This window comes from Schistocerca cancellata, chromosome 9, assembly GCF_023864275.1.
Source record: "Schistocerca cancellata isolate TAMUIC-IGC-003103 chromosome 9, iqSchCanc2.1, whole genome shotgun sequence".
Taxonomy (NCBI): domain Eukaryota; kingdom Metazoa; phylum Arthropoda; class Insecta; order Orthoptera; family Acrididae; genus Schistocerca; species Schistocerca cancellata.
The window spans coordinates 478,771,894-478,798,570 of record NC_064634.1 but is presented as its reverse complement, the minus strand read 5'-3'; the positions used below and the strand labels follow the sequence as shown (position 1 = coordinate 478,798,570).

At 40.3% G+C, this 26,677-nt stretch overlaps 1 protein-coding gene across 1 annotated transcript in view; it reads right to left on the bottom strand.

Annotated features, from left to right (window-relative positions):
• LOC126100532 (GDP-Man:Man(3)GlcNAc(2)-PP-Dol alpha-1,2-mannosyltransferase) overlaps window positions 1–26,677 on the bottom strand; it is an 82,274-nt gene that overhangs the window by 38,728 nt on the left and 16,869 nt on the right. Inside the window, exons 5-6 of the mRNA XM_049911150.1 lie at window positions 16,996–17,213; window positions 10,473–10,662 (exon numbers count right to left, since the gene is read on the bottom strand). Of these exons, the coding sequence (XP_049767107.1) occupies window positions 10,473–10,662; window positions 16,996–17,213 (408 nt within the window). The remainder of the gene's footprint in view (window positions 1–10,472; window positions 10,663–16,995; window positions 17,214–26,677) is intronic.

The window sequence follows — 26,677 nt, the reverse complement described above, 5'->3', positions numbered from 1 at the left end:
TATCAAGCACCCAAGTGTAAATAACACCACATGAAGAATTCAGTGTGTGATGGGCCTCGACATGAACAGTATAGTTGTGGACAAACGAAGCTGTAAACAGTTGTTGGGCTTGAAAATCACAATTGGTCTCCAAAAGCAAAGTTCCATTAGGTAAGAGCAGGATTTCACAGGGCCTGCAATTGTATCAACACTTTGTGAATAATAAATGGATTAATCATAGCATAGGACTGATGTTTGGTATGTGGCACCATGAGAACCGAGGTGCAGCTGGAACAGTTGTTGAATGTTTATTCTCCATGGTTGCTAGCATATCTGATGGTGTGCCCCCTCAGAGGGGGGCTCCCCCTCCTTAGGTGACTGTTCATACCTCAGGTCACATCTTCCGAACTCCTGATAGAGGGACCAATTGGGCAACTGGGAAGGTAACAGCTCAGGCAGTCACCCCTCCCTTTGCCTGGCCTGTACCAGAGGGTACATGCGAACCCTACCTGAGGACCCGGGGCTGGGAATTACGCGTTACCCAATCACCTGCTACACATCAAACGTGTGGGCTGGCCTTCACACGCACTCAGGGAGGAAGAAGAAACAAAGAGAAAGACCACAAACACTGAAGCGGAGGAAGGTGAGGAGATGGAGAATGAAGGAAGAAGGAAAATCAGGCATGTGACTGTTCCGATGCCAGGCTACCAAAATTTCAGAATCCATTCCCGATACATGTACCCAAGGGAGAGGAAAAAGAATAGCAGGAGGATAGGTGTGTAGCACAGAAAGGGAAGAGGTGCTGCAAATGCTGGGATTCCATGATATTGCATGAGCTCACCACAGAGTGGTGGGCCCCCTTGGGGGAGGGAGTGAAGCGACTTCACAGAATATTCACATTGTGATTGTGGAATTTGATTTTTGTTTGTTTACTGGGCAGTCTTCTCTTGTTTTACATAATCTAATGTTTCATTGCAACATGATTTTAATCCAAGGAAATATGAGGAAAGACTAACAAACACTTGCAGCTGACATAGGCTTTATGCATGTTTACTGGTACAGAGATATTGGTGCTTTCCAGATTACCACTCTTTTTTCTCTAGTTAATGACACACAACCATAGGCAGCTAAAGAAATCAATTCACTCACAGCCAGCAGTATGCCATGAACCACTAAGTCCATTCGGGTTCAGTGTGTGTGTGTGTGTGTGTGTGTGTGTGTGTGTGTGTGTGTGTGTGTGTAATAAAAAGTAGTGACAGCTGGAAAGTGTAAAAGTCTTTCCACTCCATTCCCAAACTCTGCAGCACTGGTATCACAACAGTGGTAATATTATAGGGAGAATTCAGTTGTTGTTGCAATAATGGTGGATATATTAGTTCTTCATTTGCAACACGCTTCGCCTGTATTGAAAGGCAACTCCATAGTATCTAACAAAATTACAAAACCCGGTACAAATGTAATGGTCATATAAAAAAAATTCTAAAACAAAAAAAGCATGTAAGAATTCTTTAACCTTACAACATAAAAGTTACAGGTCCTAAATGGTGACTAAAGGGGGAGAGGGGCGTGCGTTTGTAATGCAAGTGTTTACTAGCTCCCATAATACAAAATGAGACAGGGCTATGAGTGAATAATCATCCCATAAAATTATCTCAAAGGCATAAAATTACACCCAGAAAAGAAGGGGTCAAGCACTTCTATAACACTAAAGCATGGAACATTGCTGGTGCTTGCAATTTGTAGATAAAACAAGAACAACATTAGGTCATATACAAGAGAGTTACCAACAATGAACAGGCAAAGCTTGCATTGTAAAGGTTTACAGTAATGTGATAATACACCATAAGCCAATAATGGTAATAAAAAAGAACTCTCACATGGTAAGATCAAATGTGACTTTTTAAAAATATGGGTTCTGTCAACAGCATAAAAACCACCTGCAGGAAGGAAAACAACACTGTTAAAATACATGAACCATGTCTCTGTACAACAGGAGGATGCAAACTGTCTGCATGTCGAAAGAGCTAAGACACACATTATTTGATTTACCATATGGAGATGATACCTCTTAAACACAAAATAGGGTCCGTTTACATCTGTCATATATACATGATCTTAAGTGCTAGCACTGGTCTGACTCCACTCAGTTTCTGAACTAATGTAAATTAATAAACTTACTTGAAGATGCGCATCAAAGAACTCCTGATTGTTTTTGACGAGAATTGTTCGTTTAAAAGCCTCAGCGATTTGAAGCAAATTTTGAATTCCTCAAGCAAATTTACTTTTCACCCTGTATTTTCTACATGCAGGATTACAAGATTTTCCAAACTAGGGGACTGATAGCCTGAAGCTTTTGGATGTCCAGCGAAGGGAATAGTTTTTAATTTGCCCACTTTTCTTTAGCAAGTGTTTGCTGAATCTAATGGTAAATGATCTCGCCATCTGTCCCATATATTTAGCTGGACATACGGAGCACCTAATTTTATAAACCTACAATTTAAAAAACAAGAAAGTTAATGGATTGCTCATTATGGGAAAGAGCATACTGAAATGAGCTACCCCAGCAGGAGAGACACCACAGGACATTTTAATTTCCACTGCCTATACTTTTACGAATAAATTCATAAAACTTTGTCAGCATGAACAGGAAGGATTCAGGATTCACAGTCATAGCAGTGGAAGTTCAAGAAAATAAAATAAATTTTTTTTACATGTGAAATTTCATCATTTTTTCACTTCTATTGGCTGCGTTTGTTGCTATAGGTACACGTTTCTTCATAAGTAAGAGAGATTATTCGATGAATTTTGCACAGCATACAAAACATACTTACAGGTGTATGAAACTCTAGAAATTATTTAATTTATGAAAAAATGAATGTGCTGTTACATTTTAAACTTCATGTTCAGAAAAAACTCAAATTTTATAGTTAATTATCTCAATTTTTACCACAGTTTTTAACAGATTTGGAAAATTCTAGAGTTTCACACACCTGTAAGTATGGTTTGTATGCTGTGCAAAATTCATCAAAGAATCTCCCTTACATATGAAGAAAAGTGTACCTATAGCAACAAATGCAGCCAATGGTAAGTGAACAAAAGGTGAAATACAAATGTAAAAAATAGATTATTTTATTATATTTTTGAATTTCCACCACTATAAGTGTAAATCCTGAATCCTTTTTGGTCATTCTGACAAAATTTTATGAATTTATTTTTAAAAGTATAGACAGTGGAAATTAAAAATTCTTGTGGTGTCTCTCCTGCTCCAAGTCTTCCAGTTTGATGTCCTATCCCCCCTTAAATAACTTTGCTAAACTATAAGAAAAATGGTCTAAATGTAGAATTGCAACTCATGTAACCTCACATACCTCAGAAGTGTGGTGGGGGGGGGGGGGGCGGGGGGGGGGGCGGGGTGGCCCAGGTTTGCAAGGTATTTTTGTGTTTGGAATGTAACCAGTGCACTAACGATGGGCTGCATCCATTTCTCTAAGCTATGTAACGCACAAAGATTATTTCTCTGTTAGAGGTGCTCACCTCCCACAATTACTTTTCACTGAACAACACTATTTACAAACAAGGTAATGGTTTGGCGGTGTGGAGTTACCTTTCCATGTTCCTGGCTGACATCTTTGTGAATTGCATAGAACCCAAGTTTTTCAAATGGGAGTCCCCTTTTCGCAAGTAGACCACCCTATATAAAAGATATCAACATATTTTCATTATCTTCAAGAGTAATGAAGGTGACATAAACCTCCTCACTGCAGTGTTTAACTGCCTACATCCAAAACTAACTTTTATGCATTAAGTCATCAACTCTGAGGGGATCTTAAAACTATTTAGATCTTTATTTGCAACTCATGGACAATAGAATTTCCTTCAATATCTTTAGGAAACCTTGCACCAGTGTGTCTGCTACACATTCAACCTGCAATCATCTGAGGCGCTACAAGCTTAGTTATTTTCAAGCTGCTGTTGTAAGAATTTGTGAGCTTTCCCTTTCTGAGAACACTATTAGGAAAGAATGGAACAATTTTTGTTATGTAGCTCAGACAAATGGATACATCCCACCATTGGTGCACTGGCTTAATTTCGAATGCAAAAATGCCTTGCAAACCCGGGCCGCTCCTCCTCCCCCCACTTGGGATGTATGTGAGGTTAGATAAGGTGCAATTCTGTGTTTAGGCCCATTTTCTTGAAAGTTAGCAAAGTTATTTAAACAGACTAATATCCAAATTATTTTTCTTGAAATAGCTCGATTCAGTATGCTCTCTCCTATAATTAGCACCCCATTAATCATTATTTTTTAAATCAGGGCTTTATAAAATTAGGTGCTCAGAACGTCCATCTGAATCGGACAGAAGGAGAGATCATTTACCAATGAAAAAAGGGCAAATTAAAAACTATTTCCCTTCACTGAACATAAAAAATCTTCAGACTATCAGTCTCTTAGTCTGGAAAATCTTATAATCCTGCACATAGAAAATAGGCAAAAATCAAATTTGCTTGAAAAATTCAAAATTTCGAAACATATTCACTTCAAATTGCTGAGGCTTTTAAATGAACTGTTATCGTTAAAAAATCAAGCATTTTTCAATGCTTTGATTCACATCTACAAATGAGTTTATGAATTTATATTAGTTCAGAAACTGAGCATTCTTCCCAATTTACATAGCCCTCCATAGTTAGAAACCATAGTTTTACCACCTGGCGAACTTCTCAGTACTATGATGCCTTAGGCCTTAATTTTTGTCTAGTCAGACCATTGCTACCACGTAAGGTTGTGCATATATGATAGGTGTAAGCACATCCTATTGTGTGTTTAAGGGTTGTTGTCTCCAAATAGTAAATCAAATAACGTGTGTCTTAGCTCTCTTGACATGCAGACAGTTTGCTTCCTCCTGTTGTATAAAGATACAGTTTACATATTTTAACAGTATTGTTTTCCTCCTGTAGATTATTTTTATTCTGTTGACAGAACCTCTATTTTAAAAAAGGCACATTTGATGTTCCCATATGAGAGTTCTCTTTCATTACCATTATTGGCTTATGGTGGGTTACCACATTACTGCAAACCTTCACAAGGTAGGCTTTTGCCTGTTTCTCTTTTATGGTTATTGGTAATTCTCTTGTATATGACATAATGTCATTCTTGTTTTAGGTACAGACTGCGGCATCAGCAATGTTCTGTATTTTTCTGTTATACATGCACTTGGCCCATACTCTGCTGGATGTAATTTTATGCGTTTGAGATCATTTCACAAGATGATTATTCGCCCGTAGTTCGGTAAGAGTTAAATTTTATGCTTCATACTATGGGAGTGTGTTCCCTCTCTAGTTACAGTTGCCCCCCCCCCCCCCCACCCTCTCCCCCACCCACAGAATTTTTGTATTGTTGTTGTTGTGGTCTTCAGTCCTGAGACTGGTTTGATGCAGCTCTCCATGCTACTCTATCCTGTGCAAGCTTCTTCATCTCCCAGTACCTACTGCAACCTACATCCTTCTGAATCTGCTTAGTGTATTCATCTCTTGGTCTCCCCCTACGATTTTTACCCTCCACACTGCCCTCCAATACTAAATTGGTGATCCCTTGATGCCTCAGAACATGTCCTATCAACCGATCCCTTCTTCTAGTCAAGTTGTGCCACAAACTTCTCTTCTCCCCAATCCTATTCAATACTTCATTAGTTATGTGATCTACCCATCTAATCTTCAGCATTCTTCTGAAGCACCACATTTCGAAAGCTTCTATTCTCTTCTTGTCCAAACTATTTACCGTCCAGGTTTCACTTCCATACATGGCTACACTCCATACAAATACTTTCAGAAATGACTTCCTGACACTTAAATCTATACTCGATGTTAACAAATTTCTCTTCTTCAGAAACGCTTTCCTTGCCATTGCCAGTCTACATTTTATATCCTCTCTACTTCGACCATCATCAGTTATTTTGCTCCCCAAATAGCAAAACTCCTTTACTACTTTAAGTGTCTCATTTCCTAATCTAATTCCCTCAGCATCACCCGACTTAATTCGACTACATTCCATTATCCTCGTTTTGCTTTTGTTGATGTTCATCTTATATCCTCCCTTCAAGACACCATCCATTCCGTTCAACTGCTCTTCCAAGTCCTTTGCTGTCTCTGACAGAATTACAATGTCATCAGCGAACCTCAAAGTTTTTATTTCTTCTCCATGGATTTTAATGCCTACTCCGAATTTTTCTTTTGTTTCCTTTACTGCTTGCTCAATATACAGATTGAATAACATCGGGGAGAGGCTACAACCCTGTCTTACTCCCTTCCCAACCACTGCTTCCCTTTCATGTCCCTCGACTCTTATAACTGCCATCTGGTTTCTGTACAAATTGTAAATAGCCTTTCGCTCCCTGTATTTTACCCCTGCCAGCTTTAGAATTTGAAAGAGAGTGTTCCAGTCAACAATGTCAAAAGCTTTCTCTAAGTCTACAAATGCTAGAAACGTAGGTTTGCCTTTCCTTAATCTTTGTTCTAAGATAAGTCGTAAGGTCAGTATTGCCTCACGTGTTCCAGTATTTCTACGGAATCCAAACTGATCTTCCCCGAGGTCGGCTTCTACTAGTTTTTCCATTCGTCTGCAAAGTATTTGTGTTAGTATTTTGCAGCTGTGGCTTATTAAACTGATTGTTCAGTAATTTTCACATCTGTCAACACCTGCTTTCTTTGGGATTGGAATTATTATATTCTTCTTGAAGTCTGAGGGTATTTCGCCTGTTTCATACATCTTGCTCACCAGATGGTAGAATTTTGTCAGGACTGGCTCTCCCAAGGCCGTCAGTAGTTCCAATGGAATTTTTGTATACAACCATTATATTTGTTCTGGGTTTTTTAATTTTTGATTTGTTCTGGGTTTTGTAATTTTCATAGATTGTCTAAAGATGCCTTTCAATAAAGGCAAAACACATCATAAATGAAGAACTAATACATCCATCTTTATTGCAACCATGACTGAATTCTCTTATATGCTTTGAAGTGTGTTTACGCACTATGCCATTTTCATGGCATTTCCATTACTGTAATGATCTGAATTTAGTCACTATAAACGGCAGATGACAAAACTATACTTGTGAAGGATACTGATGACACGACCAACATTTCAACCTGCACTGGAAATTTATTAAATGAACAGCTCATTCTGGAGCTTGTTTTTAATGCAAAATTTTGACATATCTGGACTACCAGCCATAATTGTGAGAAAAAATACATATTTTTGTAATGGTATTATTCCATGGAGCTACATACCGTTCAATATTATGAGACACGTAGAAATCAAATGTACTAACATTAATTAGACTGAGGTGACAAAGAAGTCATGGGATAACAATATGCAATACAGATGGCAATAGTATGGCGTACACAAGGTATAAAAGGGCAGTGCAGTGGCAGAGTTGTCATTTGTACTCAGATGATTCATGTGGAAAGGCTTCCAAAGTGATTACAGCGACACGCTGGGAATTAATAGACTTTGAACTCGGAATGGCAGTTGGAGCTCGATGCACAGGACATTTCATTTCAGAAATCGTTAGGGAACTGAGTATTCTGTGATCCCTAGTGTCAAGAGTGTGCAGAGAAGACAAAACTTCAGGCATTACCTCTCACTATGGACAACATGGTGGCCAACGGCCCTCGATTAAGAACTAAGAGCAGTGGCGTTTATGTAGAACTGTCAGTGCTAACAGACAAACAACACTGCTAAAGAAGTAAGCTTTCAGCCAAAAGTTGCAAAAAAAGACTGTGAGTACGTTTGTGGTACAGAAGGCTATGTAGTCCTTGAATGGGAACAGGAATGGGGATAGCACAATGACTAATGAAGGTTGAGATTATGGAGGTTATAAGAACATAGGATATATTGAAGGGAGAGTTCCCATCCGGACATTTCAGAAACTGGTGTTGGTTGGAAGGCCCCAGATGGCGCAGACTGTGAAGCAGTCACTGAAGTGAAGAACGTTGTGTTGGGCAGTGTGCTCAGCATCTGGTCGGTCCAGCTGTTTCTTAGCCACATTTTGTCGATGCTATTCATGCGAACAGACAGCTTCTTGGTTGTCATGTCCATGTAGAACACATACAGTGGTTACAGCTCAGCTTTCAGATCACATGGTGCTTTCACAGTTAGCCCTGCCTTCAATTGGACAGGTGATGGTTGTGACTGGACTGCAGTAGATGGTGCTGGTAAAATGTCTAGGTCTGTTGCAGGGGTATGAGCCATGAGGCAAGGGGTCGGGAGCAGGAGTGGAGTGTGGAGTATGGATTGACAAGGCTGCGTAGGTTTGGTGGGTAGCAGAATACTACTGTGGAAGGGAATGGCCAAGGATAATAAGTAGGATATTTGACATTTCAGGGCATGGCAAAAGGTAGTAATAACCCTGGTGGAGAATTTGATTCAGCATCAACCAGGACTGGAGCAACTGAATCAAGATGATAGTGCACCTTTGTGACCGGACAGTGGGACTGTGGGACAGAGTAGGTGGCTGGAGAGATAAGGCATGGGAGATCTGTTTCTGTACCAGGATGGCACGGTAGTTTCAGTCGGTCAAAGCCTTAGCGTGACCCCTAGCATGTTTAGGGAGGGACAGTTGACGGGGACGGGAGGCTAGGCTGTATAAAGGGACTTCTTGGTGTGGAATGAATGGCAGTTATTAACGTAGAGGTATTGCTGGTAGTCGATAGGACTGCTATGGATGGAGATACGGATGCAGCCACCTTTGAGGTTGAGGTCAACATCGAGGAAGGTGGCTTGTTGTGTTGAGGATGACAAGGTGAAGCGAATGGAGGAGAAGGTGTTGAGGTTCTGGAGGAATGTGGATAGAGCATCTTCACCCTCCATCCAGACCATGAAGATGTCAGCAATGAATTTGAAACAGTTAAGGAGTTTGGGATACTGGATGGTCTGGGTGGTCATGAAGTATTTCTCTAGATGGCCCATGGACAGGTTGACATAGGATGGTGCCACACAGGTGCTCTTTGCATTACCATAGATTTGTTTGCAGGTGATGCCTTCAGAGGTGAAGTAATTGTGCATGAGGATATAACTGGGCATGGTGACCAGGAAGGAGGTTTTAGGTTTGGAATCCATCAGGCGCTAGGCATTTGGAATGGCTACGAAGTCTTTAGCGACGTATTTGTTGAATAAAAGTCTCGCGGTGTAATGCTGCGTCAATTCAGGATAAAACTCCAAGCTTTCGACCACTACCTCCATGGTCGTCATCAGAGCAGGGCACCGTGTGGTAAAGGAACAGAAGAAACTGGAGAGCTGGTGAAGGAAATAGAGGCATCACTTATCCCATGAAATGCAGGGCTACCTGCAAAAGCAGTCATGTGCTCCACTCTGCGCCACATCATCAGCAATGATGGCAGGCATATTGAACATATCACACCCTAAATCCAAATATCTGTAGTGATGTTTACATGTTGAATACAGTGTGTGCATGCTGTAGTTTGTAACTAATTTACATTTTTCTCATATAGTTCAATAACTGTCACCCTTTATGAAGATAAATCATTTGCAGCAACCACATAAGGAATACCAACTACAATGCTGTGATACATATAGTAATTAATGGTTCGTATAGCAAAAGTAATGTTTGTAATGCTGTGACTTTAAATATACTGTCAATCATGTAAAAACATACAAGTAGTACCATTTTGTGTACAAATTTTAACAAAAATATTGGGTAATTATAATGTGTTACACATTGAGTATTCATAAGATATGAAAACATATTGGGAAAATTCGGATAGTGATAGGAGAGGAGAGGAGAGGAGAGGAGAGGAAGACCTATGAGAAAAGAGAATGGATGAGAGTCCACAGATTTATAAACTAAACTAGCAAAACAGTTGCGAAGTAGTGAGAAGCAAATCTTAGATGTGACAGTGGAAGAGAGGGGGCACGAAGTAGGGTCACAGAAAGGGTGGAGTTGGGATAAATGAAGACTGCAGTCAGAACTGTTGTGGGACTGTAGGATGTGTTAGAAAACTGTGAAATTATGAGACAGAATTACTGGTCAGTACTTATCCTCATGAGATAAAAGTTTAGTATCGCCAACACACACACACACACACACACACACACACACACACACACACACACACACACACACAGAAGTACAAACAGTATCATACCCTTTTGAACTAATGGTTCCTTCCTCCAGAAGGAGAGAATGATAGGTTGGAAAAGGTTAAAAAGTAGCTACCATAACCAAAATTGCTTCACTCTGCTCCTGGAGCTGGCACCAAGCCTGATAAAAATTCAGTCAACGAGGGAGTGGCATTGCCATCATCACGAAAGAGAAAAATATTTCAGAAAACTTGTAGGATGCCAGAATGTAGTTCATAAAATTTGCTGTCTTGCTCTTCTAATAACAGAAAGCCTCATACACCAATCGTCATGTTACTTTTGTTATTGAGAAATTTTAAATGTCTCTTCTAGTATAAAAGTATATTTGCAACTGTGGTATTACCATCTAATGAACTAGGAATTCCTGCATCTCTGTCATTGTCAATTGGAATATTCTTTAGATCCTCCACATCACATGGTGGATAAACTCTGTGTGTTCGCAAGGGACATTTCCAGAGTTCGTTGATGTGTTCTTCTGTCCAACTTGAATTTACCATCACTATTTCTGCTGAGCGTCCAACTGCACCGTACACCTGTTGACGTCAGTTCCAGATGAAACAAATATTAAGAAATTAGAAAAAGCTTTGACCAAAAGATTAGTATTTAAAAGCAATTACACAGTAATTCTTTTATGACATTATAGGTAACACAATAAAACATCACAACACTAAAAATAGCAACATTGCTCTAGTCTCAATCCACACCAATATTAGAGTCCCAAATACTTGCATAAAAGCAAACAATCATTTATTACATCTTTCTAATTATTGTAGTACCTCTTCCTTGTATAGTTTTCTGTTATAGTGAAAATATTACATTAGCATTTTTGGAGGTTGTTACTTTTGTATCAATGTGGCAAATAGGACACAACAGCACACATAAAAATTCAGATTATGCACACAATGGAAAATTACTGAGCAGAAGCACACAGTGAAATACTTTCCTATCATTTGGTTGTTCTTGATCTAACAAATCTGTTACCAACTGAGCTGGGTGGTGTCAACTTATCCTTATAATACCAGAATATTTAACTTTATCACAGCACAGTCCTTTATGGCGCAGGCAGTATTCACAAATAATTACAAATAAAAGGTAATCATTTAAAAAAAATACTGAGATTCCACTGAAAATATACCATTTTCCGTCATTGACATGCACTCACAGAAATTCTGGAGAGTCGGCACCCGTGGGTGTATATAGATTCCATACACTATCATATACACAAAAGACCAGAAAGTGTTTTTATGCTGAACTTTGCAAGACCATAGTCATGTGTGGACTGTCAGCTTGCCCTTCAAACAAAAATATCCTGGTACACACACTCCCTGTGATTTGACAGTACATAGATTAGTACCGAAATTTTGAAAGACTGGATCCCCATTACAGAAACAAAGGTCTAGAGTCCATGAGAAGAACTCTCAGAAAAATTTTAGCACTTATGATGGGTTAGCAGCATCTGCTCACAAACCTGCTCACATATTCAGACTTAAACCTTACAAAGTAGCAACAGCAGGAATTCAAATAATGTTGCTCAGCATCACTATTGCTATTGGCTGCTGAAGTCTAACCTTGATGAAGAGGCTGATCCTGGAATGTTGTTCTTTTTTTGATGAAGTATGACTGCATTGCTCTGGGGTTCAAGAACTCGCAAAACAGTCAATCTCAGAGGTCTGAAAATCCTTCTGAATTACACCAGGATCCTCTGCACAGCATGAATATGGGAGTGTGGAATACGAATTATGGGACAAATTTTTCCCCAGGAAACTGTAACTTCTAATAGCTATGCAAACAACCTTTTTTCAAAGAAATAGCAAGTAGTACCAAGACCTAAGGCTATGTCACACAGGACAGTGCAAGAGCAGACACCGCCAATGTACGGTAGTATTGTTGGGTGTCTGTTAACAGGGTAGTTGATCTATGCATTTTTATTTTTATTTTTGAGGAATGTTAAAATAAAAGACGTATACAAACAACTGTCATACCCCTGAATAGCTAGAAAAACAATGTTCAGCATCCGATTTCAAGAACTTTGGCAGCCTAAGTTATGATTTTGAGAATTTCTGCAGCTGAAGTTTGACAACTGTCAACGTTTTCACAAAGTGTCTCTTGACACAGATTATTTTGTGCGCATACTCTAAATAAACATAAGCATAATTCTGTCGCATTGCATCTTGGTTAATAATCTTCTCGTGAAAGATGCACTGAGTCATCACGTGGCAGCTGCTGAGAGAACTAGCCAGAGCAAGCCAATGAGAACCGTGGCATGCACTTGCACTACACATGAAATTCACTGTATTATGAGCTTTGGCACTGCACTGGTAAAAATAAAAATGTTTCTCAGTTTCATAACTGAGAATATGTGTCTTACACACACACACACACACACACACACACACACACACACACAGAACCATTGGGCTTTGTCCATCGATCAATGGAAGCGTGTTGGCTCTTTGGCTGAATCACATTTTTGCTACACTAGGTCGATGGTAATCTCCACAAACGCTGTCACTGAGGTGAATGGGGCTCAAAACATGTAGTGCACCATGGACACAAGTTGGTGGGAGCAGTATTATGCAATGGGAGCCGTTCTTCTGAGCTGGCATGAGAACAGTGGTAGTAACCAAAGACAAACTGACAACTGTGAAGCACCTGCATCCCTTCATGCTTCACGTTTTTCCTGATGGCAATGTCTTCTTTTAGCAGTATAACTATATTTGTTTAGGAGCCTGAACCGTGCTACTGTGGTTTGAAGAGCATTACCGTGAATTCATCTTGATGTCTTTGTGATAAAATTCACCTGATGCAAATGCTATGGAACCCATTTGGTGCACTATCGGGCACCATCATGGTGTGTATAAATCATCAGCCCACTATTTACACAAATTACATGACCTGTGTGCATACACAGGGTGTATATGGGGACAAGAAAAGAAAACTCCCGGATTTTTCCAAGTTAAAAATACACTTTCTCCCGGATGAAAACACACTTTTTCCGTGTAATTAAGTGACAGTATATTATCCCTAGAAACTGTAAAACTTTTCAATCCTTTGAATGGTTATGTTTTTATAGACGGGCGTAGAAATTTCCCGGTACTTTAGAAAACGAAACTTACAGAAGAAAACTCCTTTTGGAAAGATTTTTGATGTGCAGCAACATGTACACTGCATATTTTCGTATTACGAAAGTATAAATTCGAATTCCACTAAACACCGCATGTTACTTTCCAAAACATTGTAATCGACATTCCGATGCGCTTTTGTAAGCCAGTCCTAGCTCTTGTCACGTGATCCCGCCAGGTGATGACAGCGGATATTCAGACCACAGGACACGTGATGTAGTCAGCTAATAGAAACATCACTGTTAAGTAGCACGGATACACAAACAGGAAAAGTTAATGTTTTAAATTAATATACACAGCATTGCTACAAGACAAGCAAAGGTTTCACATATAATATTGGTCTCTAAGGTTAATAAGCTGCAAGAGAAGTTAAGCTTTCACATATAATGTTGATATTTTTTGCGCGTGTTACCCTTTAAGATCTATCATACAAATGTGCCAGTAAAATTTTTAGCTGAGTCCAGTGATTTGTCCTCAAAGTTTTCCAAAAATAAATTCGCTACCGCAGAGGAGAGAGAGCTTCCCACAGCACTACATCAATTTGCTCATAATAACGACATGAATGTCTGATCTTCTGGGCTCGAAATACTTCTAAATGGCTGGTCATCAAACGCCCTGTGGTTTAAGAAATTCATCGTACATTCTCGCACATAGTTCAACTTGCGTAAAAGGAAATTTACTTTGAAAGTAACGCTTTTCAAACTACCATTCGCAATATTTTCCTGCGACCTGTTAGAAATAGGTTCGTTTCAGTAGTCATCAGAGAGCGCCAGATAACGCGCCACCGCACTTTGGCAGCTGCTATGACGCAGGAAGCCCGTATGTTCATACGTGTAAAACATTAAAAGATCTTACATTATGTCATGAAAGAAAAGAGACATCAGAGGATACTCCAAGAGCATCGAAATTTCGTGAACCAAACTAAAATGGCACATTTAAAGTGCATACTTAAAGAGCACATTTGTATGTCCAGATTCCCAATGAAGTAGGCCTCGACCTGATATTAAGCTTTTCACTGTGGGTTTCGGGATGTAAATTTGTTTTGGAGTACCAGTACCGTATTAACTCATTTTTTATTTTTTATTGTGGCATAATGCCATATGTGCTAGAAGATGAAAACGTGCACTTGAAATTAGCCAATAGTGTGGAACGAAACACTTTGTTGCAAACACACTGACTGCCTCAGCGTAAAAGATTAATAAAAACTAAATTTCTTTAGCAAACAGACAAAAATAACTTCATTGTTCTAAAAAAATGGCTCTGAGCACTATGGGACTTCTGAGGTCATCGGTCCCCTAGAACTTAGAACGACTTAAACCTAACTAACCTAAGGACAGCACAAGCAGGATTCGAACCTGCGACTGTAGCAGTCACGCGGTTCCAGACTGTAGCGCCTAGAACCGCTCGGCCACTCCGGCGGGCTCTGTTAATACAAATAGTGCCCAATACTGGTGTGGTTTCTCGATCTGATTACGTCTATTTTGTCGCTGCCTGCGAGATAAAACAAAATAGACGTTTCTAACACTGCATAAATTGTAGCACACACCAAATAAACGAGATTGTTTTGGCACAAATGGTCATTTTTATAACACGACAGAATATAATTCATGAAGACCAACATAAAAGGCCTATTAGGCCTACTACAAGGAAAAAGCTTTATGTTAGAAAATAGTTTCACATTTCACTCATACGCTCCAGTTTCTCGAGCATGAGATCGAAAAGTAGTAGTACGAGATTTTTGTATAAATTTGGAATCATCATATTCTTCCCTAATTTGTGTGATGTCCCCGTTTCTTCTTCTTCGTCATCCTAACAATCAATCTTGTCACGACTAATTCTGGAACTATTCCTACCTTTGTCAAAACTTATTCGCCGGTTAACTTCACTAACCCTGCCAGAATCGCGGCTTTAGTTATCCCTTATTATTCTCCGTTTAGGTGTTGTTATGTTTGTACAAATCATTTTCCCTGCTACTTCCAGAATAGAATGTAAGAGGCTGCTAGACGGGGACTGTACAACTGGCCCTTTAAGAGGCTGCTAGACGGGGACTGTACAACTGGCCCTTACTACTGAAGTGATCTGGCCAAAAATTTTCTGAAACATTTCATTCTTCTGGATACACCGAGAAGACAATACGTAGTCTTTCTTATCTGTTATTCTTGTTAGTCGTTTATTTCCATTCTGGTAGCCTGAATCTATGGGTTTCCCTAGTAATTATAACAACGTTGACCATCCGCAAACCAAAATAACATAATTGGACAGCGATCGGCGTTTACTCGTTCGACTTTACTCCGCTCAGCTTGTATAGCCCGGTCCCCTTCAGCCTGCAGGAAAGTTTATTTCTAGATGTGACGAGGATTCCCCTAACAGAGACATCACGTACACTATGCACGCATTCAAAAATCAACTTACGATTTTTTTTCCATGGGACCAAACTGCTGATGTAATCAGTCTCTAGGCTCAGACTCTACTTAATCTACCTTACACTAACTTACGCTAAGGACAACACATACACCCATGCCCGAGGGAGGATTCGAACCTCCGACGGGGGAGCCGCGCGAACCGTGACAAGTCGCCTTAGGCTTATGAGTCATTCAGAAATCAACTTATAGAGTGTGTTCAAAAACCAACAGGGACGCGCATCAAAATCATTTGAGTAATCGATTGATCAACATGCGCAGGATGCTAGGCGCTTTGTGAAACAAGGTTTTTTCTCCTCAAGAATATGAATTTGTCATGCTGTAGCAATACTACTGGGGTCAGAAGTCCTCATTGTTTACTCCTGATTGCAGAGCAAAGCTGATTTTTCAGCATGTTTGAGTAAGAATTACTGGTTACTGTACTCTTCTAGCCACGTAATGCTCCAACGTTACTCCATTTGCATCCCTGAAGAGAATGAGCACGACTTTTCCACAAGACGGCCGAGTGCGGAATTTTTTTGATTTCGACGAAAAGCTGTGGCACCATTCCTTGGTTGACTTTTTCGTTTCTTGTTGGTGACAGTAGACCTAAGTCTCCTCACATGTAACAGTTATTCACAGAAATGCATCACCTTCGACATGGGAACTCCACAGGCATCAAAGTGATAGTCTTTCATTTTGGTAGTCAACTGACTGGGCACCCACCTCGCAGACACCTTACTGAAGAGCAGTACATTGTGAACAATGTTCTGTACTGAACTAATACTAATCTTCAAACTTGTGGCTATTTCGTTCACAGTTACGTGCTGTTTTCCTTTGCCTGCTCCTCCACAAATGTAATGTTCTCACCCGCCACTAGTGGTGAGACTGCCCTGATCTTAGCGCATTCTCCAGAGAAATTATACTGCTTTTGAACTTCCTACACTACACACACATTTGCTCCAATCACAAACACAAATCATTGTACTGTGCTCTTGTGATGAATTTAAACTAGTTTGGCAGTTTCACCACACAAAAGACAAATCACAGGTCACTGCTCAAAAATTTTGCACGATGGCAGGGGAGCAGCCGTCTTGTTTGAGGTGGTGCTGCCTCCTCCTGCATTGTAGCATCACTCTGCCATTTGTTAGTCACTTTCTGGATCTCAAGGAGCACTACTGCCTACCAACTCCATTAGGCAACTTTTTGAAATTTTATGGATCTTTTAAGGTTTTCATTTGAATCACCCTCCTATTTGTAGGCAGGCAAAGTTGCTGTAAAATGAATAAATCCACAAGGAAACATTGTTATCACCACTTAAAATGTTGACATTTGGAAGTGTTACCCATGCAAACAGCTTGTAGTAGAGAAGCTTGCCGGCTGTGAGGAAAGGGCTCCGGGCAACGATGCGCCGGTTGTTGTGCGCGACTGTCCGGGTGCTGACGCGTCGCAGCATGTCAGACGTAATGACGGGGTAGTGCGTGTAGCACCCGACACGGCAGCCCCCGACATAACGAAAAAGAGGATATGTGAATGCGTGGCCAGTTGTGTCAATGTAAATGTCTGCAAATAATGAGAAAATTCATGAGTATTAAACTGTAGAGGTACCTGCAACTTTGTTAATTTTTGTTTGACATCTGGAAATATGATAAACCAATGAACACAAGCAGTTAATTTTTCTATTTTTTATGGGTGTTATTCACAATAAAAAGCTTCAGCAATCACTTATAGTAAAATATATTCCAGTATGCTGTTGCACTATCATAATGTAATAGCTATTTATACTGGATAGACAACACATTGCTACCTTTTGGATCTTACAGATGAATTTCTCCACATATGGCGGTACTGCTATATTTGTAAAGGACCAGATAAAATTCAGTGAGGTAGGCCTAAATGAACAGATTGCGTTATCTGAAGATAAGGAATTTGAGCTTTCTATGGTTAAGCTGCCTGAACTAAACTATATAATTATAAATGTATACAGAGCACCAAGTAGTAATATTCCAAATTTTATGACCAAATTAGAAGTTCTGCTGAATAGTGTCAGCTCATTAAATATGAGAATAATACTTTGTGGCGATTTTAACATTGATTTATCAAAAAACAATAATGCTAAACTTAATTTGTTAAACATGACCAAATCCTTTAATATGATCCCCACAATACACTCTCCAACAAGATCAACAGAGCATACTGATTCAATAATTGATCAAATCTTCATAACTGATACTTGTTACAAATTCACTGGCGAAGTACTGAGCATGGGATACAGTGACCATGATGCTCAGCTACTGAGTGTTGACATGGAAAATAGTAAAATCAGCCCCAAAAAAGTATTTCAAAGAAGAAACTTTTCAGATGGCAATATTAGGATTTTTAACTTCCTATTAGCTAAGGAAAATTGGGACAGTGTTTACATGCAAACAACTGTTGATAATATGTTCTTAAGCTTCCATAACACCTTCCTTTATTACTTTAATACAGCATTTCCTTTTGAAACAAAAACTTCAAGCAATCAAAATAGAAAGTCGTGGGCAACAAAAGGAATCAAAATTTCTAGTGAGAGAAACAGATTTCTCCAATATTGCTCCAAAAAATACATAGTCACTGAAGAATTTTCTGACTATTGTAAAGCCTACAAAAAAACTTATCTTAGAGTGATTAGACAGGCGAAACTTTTATGGAATGACAATTTCATAAGAAACTCTTCAAACAAAATGAAAGCTATGTGGAAAGTTATTAAAAAGGAAACTTGTAGTTCAACACCTAAAAAGGAAAACATTTCTCTAACACTTAATGACTCTAAGGTCACAGATCCATACACAGTTGTAAACAAGTTCAATGAATATTTCACCTCATTAGCAGAAGATCTCATTCAGGCAAACTGCAAGGTATCGTTCTTCAATTCCACCAATACGTCAAACAGCACTAATGCTACAATGTTTGTTTATGAAACAAACCCTGATGAAATTATGAACATAATAAAATTGTTACGCAATAAAATCTCTAGTGGCTATGATGAAGTACCTGACCTCATATTAAAGGTGTGTGCTCCCCATATAGTAAAGCCATTATCAACCATCTACAACCAATCATTAAAAACTGGCATTTTTCCAGATGCTCTCAAAATAGCTAAAGTCTCACCATTACTAAAGAAAGGTTCCCCTGATTTAGTATCCAATTATAGACCATTATCCATATTGAGCATCTTTTCAAAAATCCTGGAAAAGCTTTTTTATGACAGGCTTATAAATTTCATAAAAACCACGCACCAATCAGCATTCAACAACATGGTTTTAGTAAATCTTTATCCACCCAGACAGCAATTTTTGAACTGTTGGACCACATACTGAAATCAATTGACCAACATAATATAGCTGCAGGTATCTTCTTAGATCTCTCTAAAGCCTTTGAAGTACTAGATCATAAAATACTGCTTGCTAAATTGGAAAGAAGAGGAATAAGAGGTGTGGCTCACAACTGGCTATACTCTTACCTACAAAACCGCAGACAGAAGGTATCACTTCAATTCGATATTAATGTACAGAATAAAATAAATAACACAGTTTTCCTCTCGGAGGAAAGAACAATAAGATATGGTGTTCCCCAGGGCTCTGTTCTAGGGTCTTTACTTTTCCTCATTTACATAGATGATCTTGTTGAACGTATGAGCCCACAAAAAACTATTCTGTTTGCTGATGATACAAGCATAGTGTTGACTGGATCTAGCCCTGAATCCCTTCAGACAATATCCGATAACTCTATGAAAAAACTTTCTGAGTGGTTTAACAAAAATGGCCTAATTGTTAATAGTGGGAAAACTGTATGTATCAACTTCCATCTAATTCCCACATCCAGTCAAAAAACTATCCAAGTAAAGTTAAATAATGATAAAATTGAAAATGTAAATGCAACAAAATTTTTGGGTCTATGGGTCCAACAAAATTTAAAATGGGACACACATATAAACAACTTATCAAAGAAACTCTCATCATTGTGCTATGGACTAAGAATACTAAAATCTACTACAAGTAAATCCACACTAATGCAAGCATACCATGCGCAGTTCCACTCATTGCTCCGCTATGGAATCATCTTTTGGGGAAATTCAACTCGCAGCACAAATATATTTAAACTACAAAAAAGAGCAATGAGGATAATCTGTGGCCTCAAAAAGCTGGAATCCTGTAAATGTCAATTTATAAAACTAAATGTTCTAAGCGTCCCATCCCTATTCATTCAAGAAACAATCCTATTCACCAGGGAATACCTCTCAAGAACAGGCAAATTAATCCAAAACAATGATATACACGCTCATTATCAATCTAATCAATCAATCAATCTAATATCCATCAAATTTTTTCAAGGACATCATCATACCAAAAATATATAACTCATCTGGGTGTCGTATTACACAATAAAATTCCAGAACAAATAAAAACTGCTCCAGATCCAATATTTAAAAATAAACTAAAGGCATTTCTGACAAAGCACTGTTTCTATTCAGTACAAGAATTCCTGGAAATGAAAAATTATAAAGTTCCTTTGTAAAATACTGTGATTAGAGTAAAACATTCTGTAGGCAAAATAATAACCTAATTTCTACTATACACAACTATGTTTCAGTTTCACTTCCCAAAATTTTTCAACTCGCTTTTGAATGTACAAGTACACATTCTATTAGTATTAAAACTTAATTGTCTGTGAAATCTCAATGTTTATTTCATGTGTAATGTAGTTTTTAAATGACATTGTCCTACTGTTGTGTTTCCAGTTGACATTTTCACTATTCTGTAATCTCAGTGATTATTTGTGTAAATTTAAAGTAGCACTACATTGCCTACATGTTTCTTAGTTCCCCATGTAAATTGTTTGTATTCTCTGTATGTGAAGTTACTATATTCATCAATGAACAATTTTGTGTACATTTTTTTAAATGATATTTGTTAAGAAAAATGACTTGTCCTATATCATGTGTACTTTGTACAATATGTGATCCACAGGATAAATAAATAAATAAATACAATACAATACAATACAACAAAGTGAGGTGGGTATCACAAGACTTATGTAATGCACCAGTGGCTTATAATTATCCACTGCTTGTCAGGAGTATGTACGACACAGTCTGTGCACCAACTGAAGGCTCCAGAAACAACCATAAGTGCATAAACTTTGTCACATATAGGACAGGGCGAATTTGTAATAAGTGTATAAAGGTGTGAAGTTGCAGCCCAGTGGAGACTGTGATAGCACAGCAATCAGTGCACTGCTTTTTGTGAACTGAGGAATTCACATGCATGCTCACATTCTGATATATTTGAACCGATTACCAATTTCTACTTTACAGCCTCAACCAGATCTTAAGAAGGGTAATGACACACGAGAGGTTTCATTATGAACACTGCTTGACAAGAAGTGCAATATTAAAAAAAAAAAAAAAATAGTAAACATTACAAAGTTTGGTGCCAGTGGCCCTGGTAGAAGAAACAGTGGCAGACATTTAGTAAGTGAATATTTGCTAAGAGTATAGCACCACTCACTAACCATTCAGTTTATGATATATGTCCTGAACATTGCTGCTCTTTTTAACATCTGATGATAGCCGTAAAGTGAGACCCGATCATCTGTTGAAATAAATCAAAATGTGACCAAGACATAATTACCCAGTTTATTTGGATATCAAGGTACCAACCTCTTCCAAAGGTCCACATGATTTCATTTCACATGCATTCTCTGCTAGTTATATTAGGTATATACCAGTAAATGAAATGTATACTTTGCAATGTGCCCATACTGTAACTAACTGCACACTATAAGATAACAGAAAACTAAGATAAAATAAACAGAGTTGGGAAAGAGACTAATGGTAGAGCAACTATGACAGCCAACAAAAATGGGACACAGTGAACATAACACACACCTATATTTCCAAGTATAAAGTGATGCATATTTTGCAAATTGCCTGAAAACTACAAGCAGTATGCACAGTAACAGATGAAGAAAATCAAAAGGGACCAGATAAATAACGGCCCTTAAGTGGGGTACAGTCAAAGGAACCACCTGTTCTCTACTGCCGCACGGTCTAAATAAATAGGCATAGTAATCCCAGAGAGGAAGAAAAAGAAGATACAACAGTACGGATTTATATTGACACCTTTTGTATCCTCACCAGCAGACATTGCGATGGGGGCAGATGAAATGGTGTAAAACCTATCACGGAGGCCATACACAACATGTAGTATTGGCAGACCTGCTGGCGGAAGTGCTTACTTGCAGGTGGCAATAAGTAGAGTGGGCCAATGCTTATGCTGAATTCAACAAAAACAGCCTCACCTTGCACTTCATGCTGAGTGTTGTTGCCAACTGGTCAGTTGTCAGCTGCCTGAGCCAGCTACGTGCTGAGTTTATCCCTGTGCACATCTCTCTGTGATTTTGGACTTTCTGCTTCCAGCAGATTGACTTGCACAGTGAGTTTTCATTTCCTCTCGCAGGCATCAGTTCCCAAGTTATTATCGAGCCACCGCTGGCCTATGAAGTACCAGCACCGACACGAGTGTAGCAGCATTGTCACACATGTCCAGATATTAAAGCAACGACGAAGGACATTCTTATGTGTGCAGAATGGAGATTTGCTTTGTGATCTTTCCTTGCTGGCAGCATGTCACGTGCCCATTGGGCAGTTTTATCCTCAACTCCCCCCCCCCCCTCCACCATTTGATGATTCTGATGAGTCTACGTGAGTCTATGGAAGAATTAACTGTGACAGTTCTTATTGCACTGCCAGGTAAGACATATCATTGATCCAGTCGAAGAGGTCGCCTTTTTGTTTTCAACCAGTACAGGTTTATAAAAAGTTGCCCAAAATTTGAATCCCTCCACTGAGTCTAAGCAACTCCCCTTTGATGAGCTTTGTCAATTGCTGATGCAGTATTTTGGACATGAAACCCAAGCAGTGGTGGCGCAGTTGCAGCTTAAGTGGCACCAAAACTGCCCTCGGCAGTCTTATGTGGCCTGGATGGTGGCTTTGTGAGATCTCTCGTGGAAGTATTGTTCTGAGTGGCCCAAATATGCTACCTCTTGAGTAGGCTTGTTAATTCAAAATATGACTGTCTGGTTAGTGTCCAATCCCAATGTCGAGACTAGGATACAGACCTCATCCAACGCTTCTTTAGCCACCATTGCCCAGATTGCAGAATCATAAGAGCTTAGAGCGGCAGAAAAGGCTGCCCTTTCTAATACTCGGCCTGTGGCTGAATTAGATGTGTATGGTAAACAGCCCCCGTAGCCATGCAACCTCTCGCCACTGTCAATAATTCCAGTGTTGCAGCACTGCGGCGCTGTGCGTCTTTGTGTGGACAGAGCTCAGCAGGTTCACACTGATAGCAGTGTCTTAATTCCTGCTAGCAGCAGAGTAGATCCTTGGTGTTATGCTCCTTCTGTTCATTTGGTGAGCCAGCAATCCTGTACCATGTGTCATTTGTTGTATGTTTGATGAGACTGTTGAGCATGTGGAGGCCATGTGTGGGATTTGCGATTAGATAGGCCAATGCGCTACTGTTTGTGAAAATCATCAGGGTGAAATTCAGGCATTGGATGTCAATGTTTCCAGTGGACTCTGAGGGGAGGGGAAGAGGAGTGTTTGCGTGTGCGTGGGGGGGGGGGGGGGGGGGGGGTGAGTGGGGGGGGGGGGGCTATTTTTCACGCATCAACTTGTGCAATGCCTCCTGCAGTGGCCATTGGATGCAGTTTCTCAGTCTTTCTTGGTAGTCAATGCTCCCTTTTGGTTTTAGCGGTTTAATCACCTGCCTTCTGAAATCTTGTCTGCAGCAGAAATTAATCAACAGTATTTGGAATAGTTGATTCAGGACGTTCCCTGTCATATCAAATACCTTGATATCCGGGTGTCAGGCCCTACATGAAAGGAGGATTTATGAAACCTTCAGTCGATTTTCCAATGCATCCTGGAGAACGTCCTTCATAACAAGCCAGAAAAGTACAGTTTTTCCTCCCCAAAAGTATAATTTTTGGGACATGTATTTAGCAAAGATGGCCCTGTCCCTATGGATGACCACATCAAAGTCACTGTCAACCAACTGGCACCCAAGAACCTGACGGAGCTACAGTCATTTTTTGAGTAAGATTGCATATTATGTCCAGTTAATTTTGACAGACCACACACATCTGCTGTGCTCTTAACCAGCTTTGGTAGAAGGACGTTAAGCTAGTCTGGTCTGAGGACTGTCAACAAACTTTACAATCACTCACTTTACAATCTCTGCTCCCTGCCTGGCTTCTTCTTGCTGGGTAAACATTTAATCCTGGCTGATGACATGTCCCAGTATGGCATTGGTGCAGTCAAAGAAACACAGATGGCACCAAACAGCCAATCGCTTACACGTTAAAGATGCTTTCCACTGTACAGAGTCATGATGGAAAAGGAAATGCTCACTATTATTTTCGGAGTTGAAATGTTTCACCTTTTTCCTGTATGGAGCAAGGTTCCTCATCAAGCACCCATCACAAGCCACTGGTTTCCTTATTTGGCCCTCATTCGAAGCTCCTTCACCCAACACTCCAATGCTGATGTGGTTACTATTGGAGCCTAGTCTGGAGTTCAACTGGCAGGAGGCTCTCGTGTTCACATTGTATGATACCCTGCAGCAAAATCTGTCAGATTTTCCATTGGGGAGGAGGAGAGGGGTTGGGAGACAATGTGGGGGAGAGGACAAGGATGTGAGATGAAAGTCACGACAGAGAGAAGTGAGGCAGAGCCCAATCGGTAAACCCACCCAAGGGTGGGCAGCTGGCGAGTGACGGCCTGAAGCTGCAAAAATAACAGAATAGGAGGGATGAGCAGGGGAAGAGCAGATAGTGATGGGATAAGAAACCATGAGCTGGGACCACTGAACTGAAAGGGGAGTGGTCCCTGCACCTACCAGGAGACTACCGACGGGGATAGTGCGAAAAGTACCGGTGGCTAAACAGATACCACGACCATGAACCTGGTCCAAGAGGAGCAGTGTGGAAGGGTCAGCTGATCCATAAACTTGACAACCATAGTCAAACAAGGCAGAATTAATGTCCAGTACAGCCGGAGAAGGGTTGAATAACCTGCACTCCAACAGGTGTGGGCAAGGAAGCGAAGGACATAGAGTCACAGAAATAGCCAACCAGATGACAGCTGTGGGGCAACGAAGTAAGCTTGCTGTCAAAAAGAAGACACAAGAAACAGCACTGGGGAACATGCTTAGGCAGTGGGCATCGAGGTAGAGCTCCATATAACGATGGACCATAGTACAGGAACAGAAATGCACCACCCTCGACTTAAAGGGGAGAGAATTGAAAACCGTGTGAGAGTGTCCATGTGGAAGCATGCCAGATGGCACCTCGGAACTGTTGTTCCGCTGAGGCCACTGAGTCGGAGCTAGCCCAAATACAGAAATCATTCACATACAGAGTGTGGGTGCCACACAGTCCGGTGGAGAAAACAAGTCCTTCTAATAGCGATGAGAAAATAGATGATGATTTGAGGTGAGGGACTCTCAACATCAAGGTCATCATCAGTGCCCCGATGAAAAGTCAGCATGACAATCTCAGGGGTTGGGACAAAGGCTGTCCCCGCATGCGGAGCAGTTTATGATGTATTAAAGTCTGCCTCCTTCCCAACTAATTCAGGGAACAATTTCACCATTCTTGTAACACTGGAATCAGTGTTGGCAAGGACAGTGGACAGATCTCCACCGAGACTGAGGGCTGCCCTAATATCAGTTATAGGACACGTTACCAAAATATTCTGAACTGAAAATGGCACAAGCCAAACTTCACAGGGTAGTGGGTTCTTCCACTAGATGAGGAAGCCATGTGTGAAAGGGTTGGGTTGTTTTGGGGAAGGAGACCAGACAGCGAGGTCATCGGTCTCATCGGATTAGGGAAGGATGGGGAAGGAAGTCGGCCGTGCCCTTTGAAAGGAACCATCCCGGCATTTGCCTGGAGCGATTTAGGGAAATCACGGAAAACCTAAATCAGGATGACCGGACGCGGGATTGAACCGTCGTCCTCCCGAATGCGAGTCCAGTGTCTAACCACTGCGCCACCTCGCTCGGTATGTGTGTAAGAGCTATGTGCAATGCACGGCCTAGTAAGCAGAGCCTCCTTCCTTATATGAAGTCCGCCATGCCCGTGTTGTCGATTTGAGCGACCGCACTTTGTTTTCTGTCATCTGCGACCAGTCAGTCTCCCACTGACACACGAGGCGCCTGTCAGAAAATGAGATGATAGCGTGCAACGGGATGGGACACTGACGGACAGCACCATGCTGACAATGCTTCCTTGGTGGCTTTGTCAGAAATGTCATTTCCCTGTATCCCTATATGGCCAGGTATACTCAGCAATATATCACTTCCTTGCCATGATATTGGAGCCCTGTAATGAGTCATGGATGAGCTGAATCAGCTGGCCTACTGAATACATTTGGTGCCTGTAGTGCACTAAGCAAGTTGTAACAGACAACAAACCTTGTACGCAGACGTCTGTGAATCCTCTCCAGTGCCATCAGAATGCCACATAACTCCACATCATGACTAATAAATTGTTCCGAAAGATGCACTTTAAAAACCCTATCAGGGAAAACAAACGAGAACATTATGAGAAAATGAAGGACACTTAATATAGAACCCTGTGGAATGCCATTCTCCTGGGTCGGCACAGAGCTGAGAACAGTGCCAACGCAGACTCTGAATGACTGGTGATACAGGAAGTGGCGAATAAAAATTGGGAGAGGTGGAGTCCTGAAAGACCCCACTCATGGAGCGTGAGGAGGATGTGGTTGTGCCAAGCTGTGTCTTAAGTCTCATGAAGATCAAACTAAACTGGCACTGAGGAGAGGCCTGATAAACTGCAGTTTCCAATGAAAGCAGATAATCGATTGGAGATCATTCCTCACGAAGCCGCATTGATAAGGAGATAAGAGATCCCAAGATTCAAGGATCCAATTGAGCTGACAAGCCACTGTCCATTCCAGT